We start from the raw sequence: 15,635 nt of genomic DNA, 5'->3' as shown, positions 1-15,635 counted from the left end.
CTAGCCAGCCAGTATTCTAGGCCAGGATCTCATTGGGAAACTTTGCTTTTTTGGAAACTTCCCTTTTGAGCTTTCCAAGTTAGTGGCCCTGTGCTTTGGGGAGTAGGTTTCATCCATGTTTCCCCTGGGTTTTTGTTTCCCCAAATTTAGAAGAAAAAACAGCTCAGTCAAAATAGGAGTCTTGGTTGATTAAACTGCTGTTAATTTTCAGAGTGCCTTGATCTGGAGTGTGTTACGAGCAGTTTTCTCTCCAGCCTGGTTCGAGAGCCGCATCAGCCACAAATAACACACAGAGACACTGTATTAGATATAAAGCTGTTGGCCTGTTACTAGCATTTCTTATTGGCTAGCTCTATTTTAAATATTAACCCATTTCTATTAAGCTAAGTGTTTCCACGTGGTCTTGGCTTACCGGGGAGAGGGTCTGGACTGATGTTTTCTCAAGTCTCTATATCTTGAATCTCCTCCTACCTCTCCCTGAATCCTCCTTATCTCCTAGTCCTGCCTATCTGGCTTTCCTATTTGCCAACAGTGCTTTATTCATTAACCAATAAGAGAAACATATTTACAGAATTGACATCTCCCATCAGGGGTGTGTGTTCTTTTTTGTGATTCTGGTGTGTGGTATGTTGAAGGATGTCTGTGCATGAACAAGAAATAACTCAGATTCTGGTCCTACCTAAGTGAGCCAGTCTCCTTCCCAAATGCTGCTGTTGGCTTGTGCCTCAGCTGGTGAAGTCTGCCCTCTACTGACCTTAGCAGGTGGATAGTGTTCTTTAAAAAAAAAAAAAAAAAAAAGTGTTTCCTTTCCCACCTTTCTTCCCGCCCTCCCTCTTTCTCTCCCTTCCTAATGTACTTTAGTGATTTCTTGTCACATACTAGTTATTACAATTGAAATTGAGACTGTAATGGAGAAAAAAAAAAGATGCTCCTTCTTAGAAAACTTTTTTGGTATTCTCTAGTCAGATATTTGACTGCTAATGATGTGTAAGCCAGTGTGTGAGCATTTTAGCTTTATCTCTTCCACCAGGAAGCAGGCAGGGATGTGGTCGCTGATTTTGGGCAGGGTGGAGTAGAGGGTTTCCATTCTAGAGACAAGGACCCCTGGGGGAGATGGTTGCCTTGGATGCAAAAAGAGAAAGGGATGTGAGAAAATTAGGAAGTGGTAGTAAGGGAGAGGAAAGCATGGCTGCCTGGGAGTCACTTACATAAACTGAACGTAATCAGAGACTGACATGATAGCTGGACCTGTAACACTTGTGGCTGACCCGTCTCCTGGACCAGTAAGTATCAGTGAGTGGGGGCAGAGAGAGGGGAAGGTTTTGAGGTTATGGGTGACAGATCTGCATGGGGTCAACCCTTCTGCCTTTGTGTAAGTTATTCAACATCTCTTTACTACAGTTTCTTCCTATTTTTGTAGAAGGACTAATTTTCAAAGCACATCAGCCTCCGAGGATGTGTTGTCTGGAGTGTGAATACTGTTGCCATAGAGAGTTTTGGGTGTGACCCAGACTGTAAAAAACGTGTGTAAGATGAGTGTGATACAATCTTCTGTAGGCTTAACACAGAGGAAGGCAGGAGGAAAACCTGAATCTCCCTGCTTGCTTCTTGACGTAAACACCACCCAGTTCACATGCAGGGCAGGGAGGAAGGACCACCCTTTCAGAGTGTAGGATAAGGAGAGCTACAAGCTGACTAAATGAAGGGTTAGCCTATGCTATCTGCACCCTTGCTGAAAATGGTTCTTGGTTGCACAGAAATAATACCTCAGAATGTGCCGGGCAGTGGTGGCATACGCCTTTAATCCCAGGTCTTAGGTGGCAGAGGCAGGTGGATGAATCTCTGAGTTCAAGGCCAGTCTGGTCTACTGAGCAAGTGCCAGCACTGACTCCAAAGCTACAGAGAAACCCTGTTTTGAAAAACAAAACAAACAAATCCAAACCAAAACAAACAAAACACCCAAACCAAATCAACCAAACAAACAAACAACTAAGAATGTTTTATTTCTATAGAAATGATAGTCATGGCTTTACTAATGCTCCCAGATTCCATTAGTTAACATTATATATATCTCAGTCTGTCCATCCTTTTTTATTTATTTTTTTTGTTCTTTTAAAATTTATATATGGTGTGTGGGTATTTTGCCTTCATGTATGACTGTGGAGGCCCGGAGGGAGCCTGGGACTGGAGTCACAGATGGTGTGAGCTGCCATGTAATTGTTGGGAGTGGGACCCAGGTCCCCATGAAGAGCAGACAGTGAGTGCTCTGTGAGCATGGCTCTGTGTGTGTATGTGTGTGTTAGGGGCTGACTCAGTAAGGTTAGAAGATGTCCTTGGTTGTTGGGCCTTTTTCCGTCTTGGTTGAGGATTTCTTGTTTGCCTCTTCATACACTGGGTAGCTGGCTCATGAGCTTCTGGGAGTTTGCTGGGCTTCTGCTGTCTCCTTCCCCATCTCATCACAGACGAGCCATCTGATTACACATTACAAATATGATCTACTATATCCAGCTCTACATAGGTGCTGGGTCCTTGCCCTTGTGCAACAAGCAGTTTGCCCATTGAGCTATCTATCTGCTCAGGCCTAATTCTTTCCTGTTCTGTATTGACAGCTAATTGTTAAACTATGCTGCTTAAGCAGCTGTGCGTTTCAGGGATATTGAAACTGAAGCTCATCCTGACAAGAGACATTTGGGATAGTCTTGGGTTCCAGGAAGAAAATGCTATGGTGCTCTGAGTTACTGAGAGTGTAGTGTTTCCTTCTCTGACAGTGTTAAGATGAACTCTATTTTCTGGGTGGCAAGGACGTGACCCTCTTATTGCCCTGCTGGTCTCTGCCATGTGCACAGACCTGCACATGCTTTTCTGAGGACTCCTCAGATTGGCAGAAATAGGTATTGCTTAGATATGATATTAAAGAGACTTTGATTAATCCCTCACCTACACTGAAAAGCTCATCTCTCCCAAAGGGTGGGAGACCCTTCAACTTCTCGGTCTTAAATATTAAAATCATTGTAAAAGTTTGCTCTGACCAATCCAGAATAAAGACGGGAAAGATTAGTGTCACCAGAATGTAGTTTTACATGAATAAAGCATTTTAAATGAGTTTAAATCTAAGAAGCAGGCTAGGCAGAGGTGTACGTGTCAGGTTGGATGGGGGTAACTCTGTGTCTGTGTGTGTGTGTGTGTGTGTGCGCGGGCGCGCGCGCGCACGTGTGTGTGTGTGTGTAGCGTGTAGGATCAGGAAGAAGAAAGTGGGAGGTGGGAGGGAGAGAGAGGAGGCCTGAAGGTTTAGATTTTTTGCTGTGACTTGATCTAAATGTAGGTACTGCTGTTAGATTCAAAGGAGATGATTCTAAATGACAGATCTTGCCTGGCTTGTGTTAATACTCAGCACTGGGGGGAAAAACAGAAAAGACAAGGTCATAATGGCTAGATTGACTAAAATCACATCTCTTTGAGTGCAGTGTTTCTCAGAATATTTGTGTGTGTATGAGTTCATGTATATATACATGTGTACACAGGAACATACACACAAGAGATTTGGACTTCTTAAGATGTAAGAAGGTAGGGAGAATTGAGAAAATATTTTCTGTGCTGAGTAATTTGATTGCAAAGGTGACTAGTTCACCTAACAAGTGTGGTTGTACTCACTAAGTGTAGAACTGTATTGCAAATGGGCTATAAGGTATTGTGTATAGGCATGGTGGTGGCATCAAGGCTAGCAGTCACTGGTGTGCAAGCTGCCATTAATCTGTGCTGGGAAAAGTGTCTTTGGGATAAAATCTGACTCCAAAGCCTGAGACTCCTTTCAATCTTGAGTTCACATTCCTTGCCATTTTTGTCTCCCATATCATTGTCTCCCAATTCCTGAGACTATCATGGGATTGATGAAACTTGTGCTAATGTGTGTGTGTGCTGTTAATTTTGTTTTTTGTTTTTGTTTTTGTTTTGCCACGTTGGTACAAGAAAGAGTCATCTGAGAAGAAGGTGCCACAATTGAGAAAATGCCTCCATCAGATTAGACTGTAAGCAAGTGTGCAAGGCATCTTTTTGATTAATGATTGATGTGGGAGGGCATGCCCTGTTTAACGGTGAGGTCCGGGAAGAGCCTCTCAGTCTCAGTCTGGTGTGGGGAAAAGAAAACTAAGCGGCGACTTATACGAGATCTGAAGTGAATTGCAAGCCCAAAGTTAGCAAGCCCAAAGTTAGCAGGAGCCTTAATTGAAACTACTGATGTTTTAAAAAGGAATGTTTTAGTTTTATAAAGCTGATATTTACGGATGCCATTTGTGTGTGTGTGTGTGTGTGTGTGTGTGTGTGTGTGTGTGTGCTCGTGAGTGTAGTATATACATGTATGGTGCACATGTGTGATGTGTATGCATATATTTGTGTGTGTGAGAGTGCATTTGTGTGTGTGTGTGTGTGCATCCAGAGGGGTCCTGCTCAATTACTCTCTGCCCTAGTTCCTTGATATAGGATCTCTCACTGAACCAGGAGCTGACCGTGAATTTGAAATACATAATTTATATATATATATATATATATATATATATATATATATTTATATGTGATAGGAATATATAGCACATACCAACCACACTGTCAGTGGTTTCAACAAATGAATTAGGCTGTGTTAACTATAGCCCAAGTCTCTAGTACAGATGCATACATCCAGCTTTTATATAGCTAGAAATCTTAATTACCTTTTCATTCCTGGAAGGCAGTTTTGCTGAGTCGTTGGTTTAATTTTTTTTTTTTTTTTTTTTTTGTTTCTTTTGGTGTGCTGAATATATTAACCCCATTCCCCCTGGCCTGTAAAGTTTCTGATTAAAAAACCAAAACCCACTGCAGACATCCCAGAAGCCTCTTGGATGTATCAGGTTACTTTTCTCTTGGTGCTTTCAGTATTGCCCCTGTGGGTTTGATACTGTATAATGTGTCTGGTGTAGATCTCTTTAGGTATCTCCTGGTTGGAGTTTGTTGAGATTTTGAATTTGTGTGCACATTTCCTTTTCTTTTAGGGTTAGGAAGTTTGGGCGGCTGTTGCTTTAGATAACCCCTCCTCCATTCTCGTTGGTTCCTGCGCAGTGGGTGAGAGGGGCTACCTGACAACTCCGCGTGTCTCCAGAGCTCGCACCACTTCCCTCGTTCATTTGCCCTCCGGTTCCTTGCTACTGTTGCTTTCTGCTGTTGAGTAGTAGTTTGTCTTTGCCTTGTTCACACTTCAGTTTCCTGAATTCTTTTAGTTGTTTTGTTGTTGTTAGTTGGACATTTAAAAAATAATTATTTCCAATTCATTGTCAGGTAATTCATATACCTGTTTCTTTAGTGTGAGTTTCTAGAAATTTATTTTGTTCTATGATTGGCTGTTTTCTTCTTCTTCTTCTTCTTCTTCTTCTTCTTCTTCTTCTTCTTCTTCCTCCTCCTCCTCCTCCTCCTCCTCCTCCTCCTCCCCTCCTCCTCCCCCTCCCTCTTCCTCCCCCCCCCCTCAGCTCCACGAAACAATGCCCACTTCTGCTAGGCAGCTCCCAGCCTGAGAGTGTGCAGGCCTCTCAATCTTTGAGTCTCTCTAGGACCATGTGTGTGATTTCCCAGATGCTTTGTCATCGAACTGAGGCCATTGTCTCTCGTTTTGGCTGGTGATTTGTTTGTGGTCCTGCGGATTCTTAGGGCTATGTCAACCTTCCTTCTCAGTGACTAGCAAGCATCCAAGTATACGGTTTCCCTTCCCAGAGTCATGTCTTCAGGCAAGGCCTGCTAAAGCCACAGTATCAATGTACATTTGTCTCCTTTCTTTCTCTTCTGTGCCCCATTCTACCTAACTGTACTAGCTGGGAGGGAGCTATCTGGAGTGTGACGGCTGATTTAGATGGATTAAGGAACACTTAGGGCAATAGTAGGTACAGGTTTGAGTGTGTCTGTAAGAGATTTTCCAGACTGTATTAAGCTAATCTGGAGGAAATCTGTACTGAATGTGGGTGGCAGTACCCCCTGAGTTAAGGTCCTGGACTGGAGAAAAGGGAGGAAAAGAAGAAAGCTAGCTGAATGATTGAATTTTCCTCTCTCGGTTTGTGAATCCACTGAGAAGTGAACAAGTAGCCTCCCGATGGCACTGACCCGAGCTGGCCATGCAGCCAGACCTTTCCTAGCATGACACGAACCAGGACCTAAAGCACGCTTGTCTTGCAGTGAGGCACAGTGGTGTGTGCCTATACCTCAGCACTTGAGAGCTGGAAACTGCATATCAGAACCTCAAGGCCAGTTCCTACCACACAGAGTTTGAGGTCAGAATGGGTTACATGACACCCAGTGTCACAACAAACACCAACACAAATTTGCAGTAGGAACCTTCCTTCAGTGACTTGTGGCAAGAATTGTGTTGCAGCATCAGAAAAGTTTCACTCCTACAGCCAGGGAAAGCAGCACACTGCACTTGCTTTGAGGTGGCTCTTCCCTCACCTGGGTGTACTCCACCTCTTAACTGGTTTCAGGAGGCCTCACAAAGGCACTTTTGTTTGTATATTTTTGTTAAATCATTGTCTTTATGGGGGGAGGTGAGAGCCAAAGACTTCCTGTTCAGCCATCTTACATCGTTTTCAAGGGTAACCGGAATCTCTGTTTTATGAGATGGGGATAATTAATATTAGTAGGCCTTTGGTAGTTAAAATGATAAAAGTGGCAACACACCTGCTCCCTGTCACCTCTGGCCCCTGTCAGGGATTCAGTACCTACTTCAGACTTCTGGCTTTGCAGTCTCTGTGATTGCCTGCCTCTCTTTAGCAACCGTTGCTAGCATTTTAGCAAATGCTGAGCATGTACCAGTCATTCTTCACATCCTTGTTATATGTATAAGCTCCTTTATTATAGCAGTTGTAAATAGGTGATACTGTGATCACATTTACATATGAGAAAATTGCTAATAGAAGGTAAACAACTTATTTAAGGTCAGGAAGCTTAAACTGATTTCAGATTCAATTTTTAAGAGACATTTCACTTTTAAGCAGAGGAACTAACTGCACTTATTGTCATGGAGAAAGTTCAGGGTCACATAGTGAAAGGGGCTCTTGGTCCTGATTGCCACGAAAGTAAATGTGTTTAGGTGTTAACTGTAGTCTCCTCAATTGCAAATTATGAGTGATAGTTTCTAGCTGGGCATGGTGGTGCACGGCTTTAGTACCAGCATTTGGGAGGTAGAGGCAGGTGGATCTCTTTAAAGGGCAGCCTAGACTACAGAATTCCAGGATAGCCAGAGCTACATAGTGCTACTCTGTTGTGAGAGAAACAGCATCCATCCTCCAGAGTGATAATTTCTTTATAATTGTTTTAATCTTTGAATTTTATATACAAATACAGTGCACTTTTATCTACATTGCTCCCAACTCCTGACATGTCCCTCCTTCCCTTTTGACATCACATTCTCATCTATAATTGTGTACACACACACACACACACACACCCTACTGAATCCATTTAGTGTTGGCCATATGCACATGGGTGTATGGCTGACCACTTAGGCATGGAAAACTTATCAGGGGGCTTGTCTCTGAAGAACACCGACTCTGTCAGAAGGTGTGGTTTGTCACCAGCTTGTCTACTAGGGGTGGAACCTCGTGAGCCCTTTCCCCGCCCATGCTTGAATGTTGACTGGTGTGGTCTGATGTAGGTTTTGTGTAGGCAGCCATAGCTGTTGAGGGTTCACAGGTGAAACATCTTTGCCATCTCCTGAGGACAGCCATCTTTCCTGTGCTCGGACTCTTATAGTCTTTCTGCCCCTGTTCTTAGATGTTTCTCAAACCGTGGGTCAGGACTTGTGTTACAGATGTTCCATGTATGGATGGGGACTCCACAGTCTCTGGTTCTCCAAACCTTGCCCAGGTGTGGTTCTTTGCAATAGCTTCCATCTGCTGCAAAAACTGAGGGCTGAGAGCTGCGCTAACCTAAAGACATAAGATTTGGCAGAATGGAGGTGGTAGCTTCTTGAAGAGGCCTTTTGCATTGCGAAATGAATATTCCTTAAACTGTACATAGTTAGGACAACCTTAAATGGAATCTTTTGTTTTAATAGGTAATTACTCAGTTATTATAGATATTATTAAGTGTTAATTATAAAAGGTAATTATGCTGCTGAAAGTGTCTATAATGTTATATATCAAAGTGCAAAGTGACACAAAAGATGAGAGTTTTTGACAGTTGCATGTAAAAGATGTATTGTGGTCGTATTGATGCCCCAATACCCTTCCTTTTCCCTCTCTCACGCTAGTGGGATCTTCTTCCCAATCAGTGTCCTCCTACCCTCATGGCTTGCTTTATTTAATTTTATGCAGATAGCCAGGGGGATGAATTTTGTGTATTGTGTATATAGATTTTTTTTTTTTTTTTTCAGGACAGAGTTCATTCAAAGAGGCAGAATCTCAATCACAGGGGCTGGATTTCTCAACTGTATTTTGGAAACTTTTGCTAGTGCATTCTTAAGACAGGGAGCCCAGAAGGTAAGCTTGCTTGTACTTTGAACTAACAGTAATTTTAAGAAAATATGGAGGAATCAGTTGGGTTGTTGAATATGACATAGAAGAACGTCATGAACAGATATATTATTTTTTTAAAAAGGGAGTTAATGAATAAACATAGCCTCAAAATTTCTCTTAATAATTGTTATGACCAAGATAAACCAGTCTGAATACGTTCTAATGAGCCATGAACTGAGTTGTTGTGATTAATGATGTGTTTTTGGCCTAGTTGAGGGGATTTCTGTCATGTGTCCAGATTGGTTTATCCCAGGCTGGAAGGGAGTTGTTGAATTCCTAGAAGGTCTAATATTGCTTTTACTCACTGAAACATTATTGTGCTTGTTTTCTGCTAGGCTACAATATGTACATTTTTTTTTAAGAAAAAAAAAAAAAAAAACCAAAATGAAAAATACCACCACCATACTCCTATCTGCAAAATTGCAATCTCAAAGTAATACCCCTGGTGAGAAAATTAATTTTATCACTGTGTCTCTGACTGAGTTGACTCCTTGTTCATCTATTAAATCCCATATTAGAAAAGCTGTAATAATAATAATTAAGTATAATTGTTTTGCACACAAGCCTATTCATCAAAAGGATGGAAACCCTTTTGGGAGAGATAATATTTAGAAGTTGAGATTTCTTACTATTAAGTTGGCTACACATACTCATTTGTAAAATAAAATAAAACTGTATCCCGTGGTCCCTATAAAAACAGATAGCAAGCTGTATTAACCCTGGAGGTTATGGCTTGCCTCACTTTAGATAAATACATGTTGTCCATTCACACAAGTGACTTTGTATTTTAGCTGTCATCAATCTGAACCTTTTAATAATTGATCTTGATCCTGTAAAATATATGAAGTGGTTTGCATTCCCATTTTATTGTTGAAAGATGATTAAGTATGTATACCTAGCATACGCTTATCATCTTGCCTATCTTCTTACAGGAAAGTACCTGCCTTGTGCTAGGCACTGTGTTAATGCGGGTGTGGAGGTTTGAAATAGGTATGCCCCCACAGACGTGTGTGTTTGAATGCTTGGCTTATAGGGAGTGACATTTTTAGGAACGTGGCCTTGTTGGAGTAGGTGTGACTTTGTTGGAGGAAGTGTGTCACTGTGGGGGCACAGTGGTGGGGGCAGGCTTTGAGGTCTCATATGCTCAAGCTATGCCCAGTGTGGGACTGAGTTCATTTCCTATTACATGCAGATGTAGAACTCTTTATCTCCTTCCCTTGCACCATGTCTATCTGCCTGCTGCCTTGCTTCCCACCATGGTGATAATGGACTATATCTCTGAAGCTATAAGCCAGCCACAGTTAAATGTCTTCCTTTATAATAATTGCTGCAGTCATAGTGTTCTTCATAGCAATAAAAACCCTATCTAAGACAGGGGGCCAAATGTACTTACATGAACATAGAAATAGTGACATGTAGGCTCTAGACTCACATCCATCTTCCATTGGCAACTATTCACTCTTCCTTCAAGGCCCCAAGTAGATGTGGTAAAGCCCTTGCCTTCTCAACACAGTGACCTTCACACAAATGGCTGTGCTGGGACAGACTTGTGTTATACCATATACTCCGTGTATATATTAGGATTCTTTGGGTGCCAGTGACAAAAAGCACTTTAGGTTGGTCATTGGAATGGTGCCAGGGTGCAGAGGCTGGCTGCTGGCTTCAGGAAGAGCTGCACTGAGGTGGGAGCTTCGGAGCACCTGTGCAGGCTCCATTCTCCAGTCCGGCACACCTGCTCTGTGGAGACCTGTGTGCTTCATGGTTCTCTTTCCTTCAGTCTGGTTCTCTCTGTGTGGGTGGCGAATAGAATTCTAGCCAATGAAAAGACTGACTGCATCTCTCTCTCTTTCTGACAGCAAAATGACTATTTCTTCTTCTTTTTTTTTTCCTAATGTTTCTAGAAGAAGAGGCCCTTGTTCGCAAACAGGTCAAACAAGGCTGGGGGGGGGGTTGAATGGCAGCTGTACAAACATGCCCACCTTTTCTGTCATGACCACGGGGATCAGGGCTGAGGTCACTCCTTAGAGAAAGGGCCTGTGTATGTGGGGTATTCCCAAGCCATTTTTGTTTCTACCATGTTCTCACAGTAGACTCTGTACCCTGATGAGAGAGAGAGAGAGGAGAGAGAGAGAGAGCACACTCTGTCCTCGCCTCCCTTTCTCTCTCTCTTTCCTTCTTTTCCCTCACCCCCTGCTGTACACTGTGCCAGAAGAGGATGTTAGGTATCTTAGTCTGTCTCTCTCTGAACCTGAAGCTAGACTGCTGATCAGCAAGACCTAGCTATCCTGCTGCCTTCCACCCTGCTACCAAGTTACCAACTTTAGGTCACAGGTGTGTGTGTGTGTGCGTGTGCATGCGAGCACATGAGTGCGTGGCCAGCTTTTTATGTGGATGCCGGAATCTGAACTCTGGTTCTCATGCTTGCACGAGTACTCATTGAGCCATTGAGCCCCAGCTTTCTTAGTCTTGGTCCTAATTCCTCCCTAAGCTGTGATACTCTGCAGTGCCTCGTATGTGTATGTGGAAATGAATAGCAGTAGGTAGAATGCAGAGGGGTGTGTTGTTGGCTTATGAATATTCATGGTAACAAAGCCAACAAAACCAGGTGACTAATGTTTTAACCTGACGAACCCTTTATTCTTTTTGATTATGTTTGGAAGGAAGAGAATGCATTTTTCCTGCTAGCTTTTCTAACATTGCTTTCTGAAAAGGCTAAGTTTAATTAGCCTTCCTGTTTTAGAAGGCATCCATGCTTAAGTGCCTTTCACCTCTTACCCACACGTGATGCCATTTTTGTAGGGCCAGCCTGCCTGCCTGCTAGACCTCACACTTCTGCCCAAGTGCTCATGCTGGGGATTTAGATGGCTATATTTTCACTTTTGGACTTCATCCTTGAGGCTGTTTAGTGGTGTCAAAGGTAGGATCTGATAGCTATTTTTTTTTCCCCTAGTAAAAGCAAAACTAGACACTCAAACTTTCTATCTATGTTTGTAAATTGAAGCCAGGCTGTCGATGCAGGGCTGTAGGTGAGGTTGCTTGTTCAATTGCATTTTTCCTTTTCCCTTTGCTATTTCAGTGCAGGGTGCAATTGAAGCCCTTTTTGACACGTGTGCTGGCTTTCACGCACCAGTCAGAGGCTGCCCTCCTCTTGGATTTTCATCCGCTGGTTTGTTTCCCCTGGCATGGCTCCAGGCATGGCCCTGTAGTGGGACAGGTTGTACATGGGTGGGCCGCTGTGTACCCTTCCATCACTTTTGTGACTTGGCAGCAAGTTTGCTCCTTCATCAAAGAGGGATTTTTATGCAGTCCTAGAGAAAGAAAACTATGAGGGTTTTAAAGTTGCAACACTCAGGTCACATGTAAATACAGGCTCTCTTTGCTTTTTTAAGAGTTAAAAACACCACAATCCCATGCTTCTCTGTCAGGCTTTCTTATCGTTACTCCTCCCCCCCCAAGCATGTGAACATGGGTAGGAGCACATAACTACATTTTAAACTTTATTCAACTCCATCAGCATCTTCTCATTAACTGTGTGCTGGGCACTGGGTAGAGTGCTGGAGGCAGAAATGAGACATAAATTATCTTTCTTTTGTGTGATTAAAAAGCAGCTCTTAAATTATATGTGTATGTTTTATACAGTTCTATAACTATAACTATTTTAAAGATACAATTGTTGAATAATATAAATTTTAAAACATACTTATCAGATGTTCCAAAAAGAATATAAGAAATTATTAGGTAGTTACACAGTCAAAGCACTTGTGGTTTTCTAGTGGGGAAAAGGCTTCAGAGACCATGTAACTCATTGTTCTTTCTTGGACTTATTCTCAAAACAGCTTCCTAGTGCATTGAACTTATTTGCATAATAAATTTTCTATTAACTATAAGAAAATAAATAATACATAATTCCTAGGATGGAGCATACCTTGTGCAGCTTTAATTTGGGGGCTTGTTGCTGAGGGTGGAAAGCACGCTAGGCAGTGATGGAACATTTGCTGATGCTGGGAATGGATGAAGCCTGGCTCGGTGCTTGGACTCTGAGTCTGGGGAAGGTATTAACAAGGCAGCTGGTGAGTATGACAGTTGAAGATGACAAGCCTGTGCCTCGCATCTTGCCTTGTCTGCTTCTCTGAGCAACTCTGTGATATGGGAATTGCTGTCCTTTTATTTGCACAAGGAAGCCAAGGTCCCAAGTGACAGAACAGTTTTCTCAAGGTTACTAATTTAGAAAGTGGGACAACTGGAATGTGACCCAAAGCTTGTCTGACCCCAGAGTGTGCTCTTGGTTTCTAACTTTTATGGTCCCATCTATATTCTCTGCACTTAAACTGTGTACAAGTTGAGGGGTAGGTGTGTGTGCTTAGGACAATGAAACCCAAAGTCATATGTGTACAGTGAGGATAAAAGAATGCAAAAAGAGGGTTCCCCTAGATGATGGAAGAACACGGAACAGAGCAGAAGGACGGGGGTGATCATTTTTACAGTTTTAGGAGCAGGTAGTCTTTGTTCAGTCAATGAAGGGCTTGCCAAAAAAGTGTGAGGACAGGACTTCAACCCCTAGAACTCATTAAAAAAAAAAAAAAAAAAAAAAAAGCTGGGCTTTAATTCCCAGTGCTGAGGAGGCAGTAAAAGGTCAGTCCTTGGAACTCGAGGGCCAGCCAGCCCAGCTTACCCAGTAAGCTTCAGTCCAGTGAGAGACTTCATCTCATGAAGTAAGATGGAGAGCTCTTGAGGAACAACACTGGGAGTTTACTTCTTATTCCACCTGCACACACACTTGTACAAACATCCTACCCACATAGACACATATGAACAGACAGACAGACAGACAGACAGACACACACACACACACGGATATATACAAACACAAACTTACACATTCGGACACATACCTACACACACATAGAAATACACACACAGGTTACAGACAAATAGACAAATATACATACACATAAGCAGGCAGGCAGGCAGACACACACATGATCTTTGAGCTTTTTGGTTAGATTTGTTTTGTGACTCTTTGTACTTATTGTAAATTATATATATATATAAAATCATTTTGTATATTAACTTTGTATCCTGAAACTTCATTGAATTTGTTATTTTTTATGGTAAGATCATGTGGTCAACAAACACACACTTCTTTCCTTCCTTTCCTATTTGAATGACCATTATTGCTTCCTCTTTGTCTAATTGCTCGATGTTGGTAATATGTTAAATGAAGTGGTGAGGATAGTCCATTTTTTCTTACACAACTTTATGCATAAGAGCTGTACATTGTCCACTACTGGGTGTCTTTTTCTGGCTTGTGCTGAAGGGGGAGTCCAGATACACTAAGTTCTCAGTACTACAGAGTGTGTCATGTGGCATTTTCTTCATTGAGAGGCATCACATAGATGTGTAATGGGATCTGAGTGCAGCCCATTGGCACACAGAACCAGAAAGATAGGCACATGTTGTTTTAATCTGCGAAGTTGGGGTAATTTGTTACACAACAATAAATAACCAGTAAAGTGGGTTTGGAAAAAAAAAAAAAACAAAAAACATGCAGCCATATATAGCCAGGCTTTTTTTTTCTTTCCTACATAGCCCTGGCTGTCTTGGAATTCACTCTGCACACCAGGCTGAGCTCAAACTTAAAGAGATCCACCTGTCTCTGCCTCCTGAGTGCTGGGATTAAAGGTGTACAGCACCACACCCAGCCTAGCTGGGGCTTTTCATATGTCCTTTAGGATCACATGTATTACACCACATTTTCTTTGATAAGGGAATTATTATCCATTGTAAAACTGGATTTAAAAAAAAATCCAAAGGAACAACCCCACATCTTAAACTGACGTGTTCAGACTTTTTAGATATAGCCTGCCCAAGCCAGACCTTTAAAGTCATGTTCAAGTGGTTTGACTTGCCCACAGTTGTCTCTGTGACAAATATTTCACACGCTGTTGAATTCCACCTCGGCTTCAGGCTGGCGATCGGCGTGATGAGAATAGCGATGGCACTAATAACGGGACCTTCTACAAGAGTGGTTGGGCTAACAAATCGTTTTATCACACATTGAAAATGTATTTCCCAAACTTAAAGAAAGAGCACGTCTGTGTGATTGTATAATGAGAACTCTGCATTCCTCAGCATTTGCACTCATCCTTAACCACAGAGACAAACTGGCTAAAAAAAGAACTCTGCGTGGCAAGATTGTTATCACCCATATTATCTTCCAAGCCTGGGAGGAGCAGTGAAAAGTGGGTTCTGGCCTCAACAGAAACCAAGTGGGAGCAGCTTACCCGTAGTTGTGACTTGGGTTTGCCTTTTTACTGTGTGCTGTTTTGGTGGTAGGGGTGGGGTGTGGGAATTGGCGGTCACTTTGCAAAGTCGGAGGCAAAGCCCCTCAGGATCGTGTTCACGGTGGTATAAGGTGCCCTTTCTCAATGGAGTGGTGTCAACAAAAGGAAAAAGTGGGGCCTGGAAGCTGAAATGCATTCTCTGTATGTAAATTAGAGTCATAATAGAGTAGCACACAGATCCTCAGTTTGTCGCATCCCTTTTGTAATAAGGAGAGCAGTTAGGAGGTAGAGTTAAGCAGCCAGTGTCTTCTGAACCAGTGGTCTGCCGTAGGACTAGCTGGCCCCTAGTGGTCTTAATGGAGATATATAGCCTCCATAGTCAAGCATGGATGGGAAAATCTCCAGAATTTTGAACTGACTCCTGTATCTTAAGTCCCATTCATTGCATTAATGAGGGTCTATTTCTAATGTGCATTATGGTAGTTAATAAGACACCAATTTCACCAGTGAAAACTCAGTTTTAATATTCCTTGTGCTAATTTCCTTTCGGTGATAAAGATAATTGAAATTTCTAGAGTGAGATTGCTGATTTAAAATAGTCACGACAACTACTGGAGTGTGAAGCCCACACGAGGGCACTGGCTGTCCTTAGCTTAGGACAGAGTGTAACAGATACATGACACCGTACTACCTTGTGCATGCATGCTGAAGTGCTTTGCAGACACCTTAGTAACCGTATACAAGCATCAGCTCCTGAGCTAAAGGAGTGTTCTATGTTTATCAAAGACTAGTATGAACTGGGGTTCTGGGCCTGTGATCAATGTAG

General features: G+C 42.4%; 1 protein-coding gene across 1 annotated transcript in view; it reads left to right on the top strand.

Annotated features, from left to right (window-relative positions):
* Prelid2 (PRELI domain containing 2) overlaps positions 1-15,635 on the top strand; it is a 63,467-nt gene that overhangs the window by 24,265 nt on the left and 23,567 nt on the right. The window contains exon 5 of the mRNA XM_051201177.1: positions 8,384-8,489. Coding sequence (XP_051057134.1) covers positions 8,384-8,489 — 106 coding nt within the window. The remainder of the gene's footprint in view (positions 1-8,383; positions 8,490-15,635) is intronic.

Source organism: Phodopus roborovskii, unplaced genomic scaffold (assembly GCF_943737965.1).
Source record: "Phodopus roborovskii unplaced genomic scaffold, PHOROB, whole genome shotgun sequence".
In the NCBI taxonomy this organism is placed as follows: Eukaryota; Metazoa; Chordata; class Mammalia; order Rodentia; family Cricetidae; genus Phodopus; species Phodopus roborovskii.
This window is presented reverse-complemented; position numbering and strand designations above follow the sequence as displayed.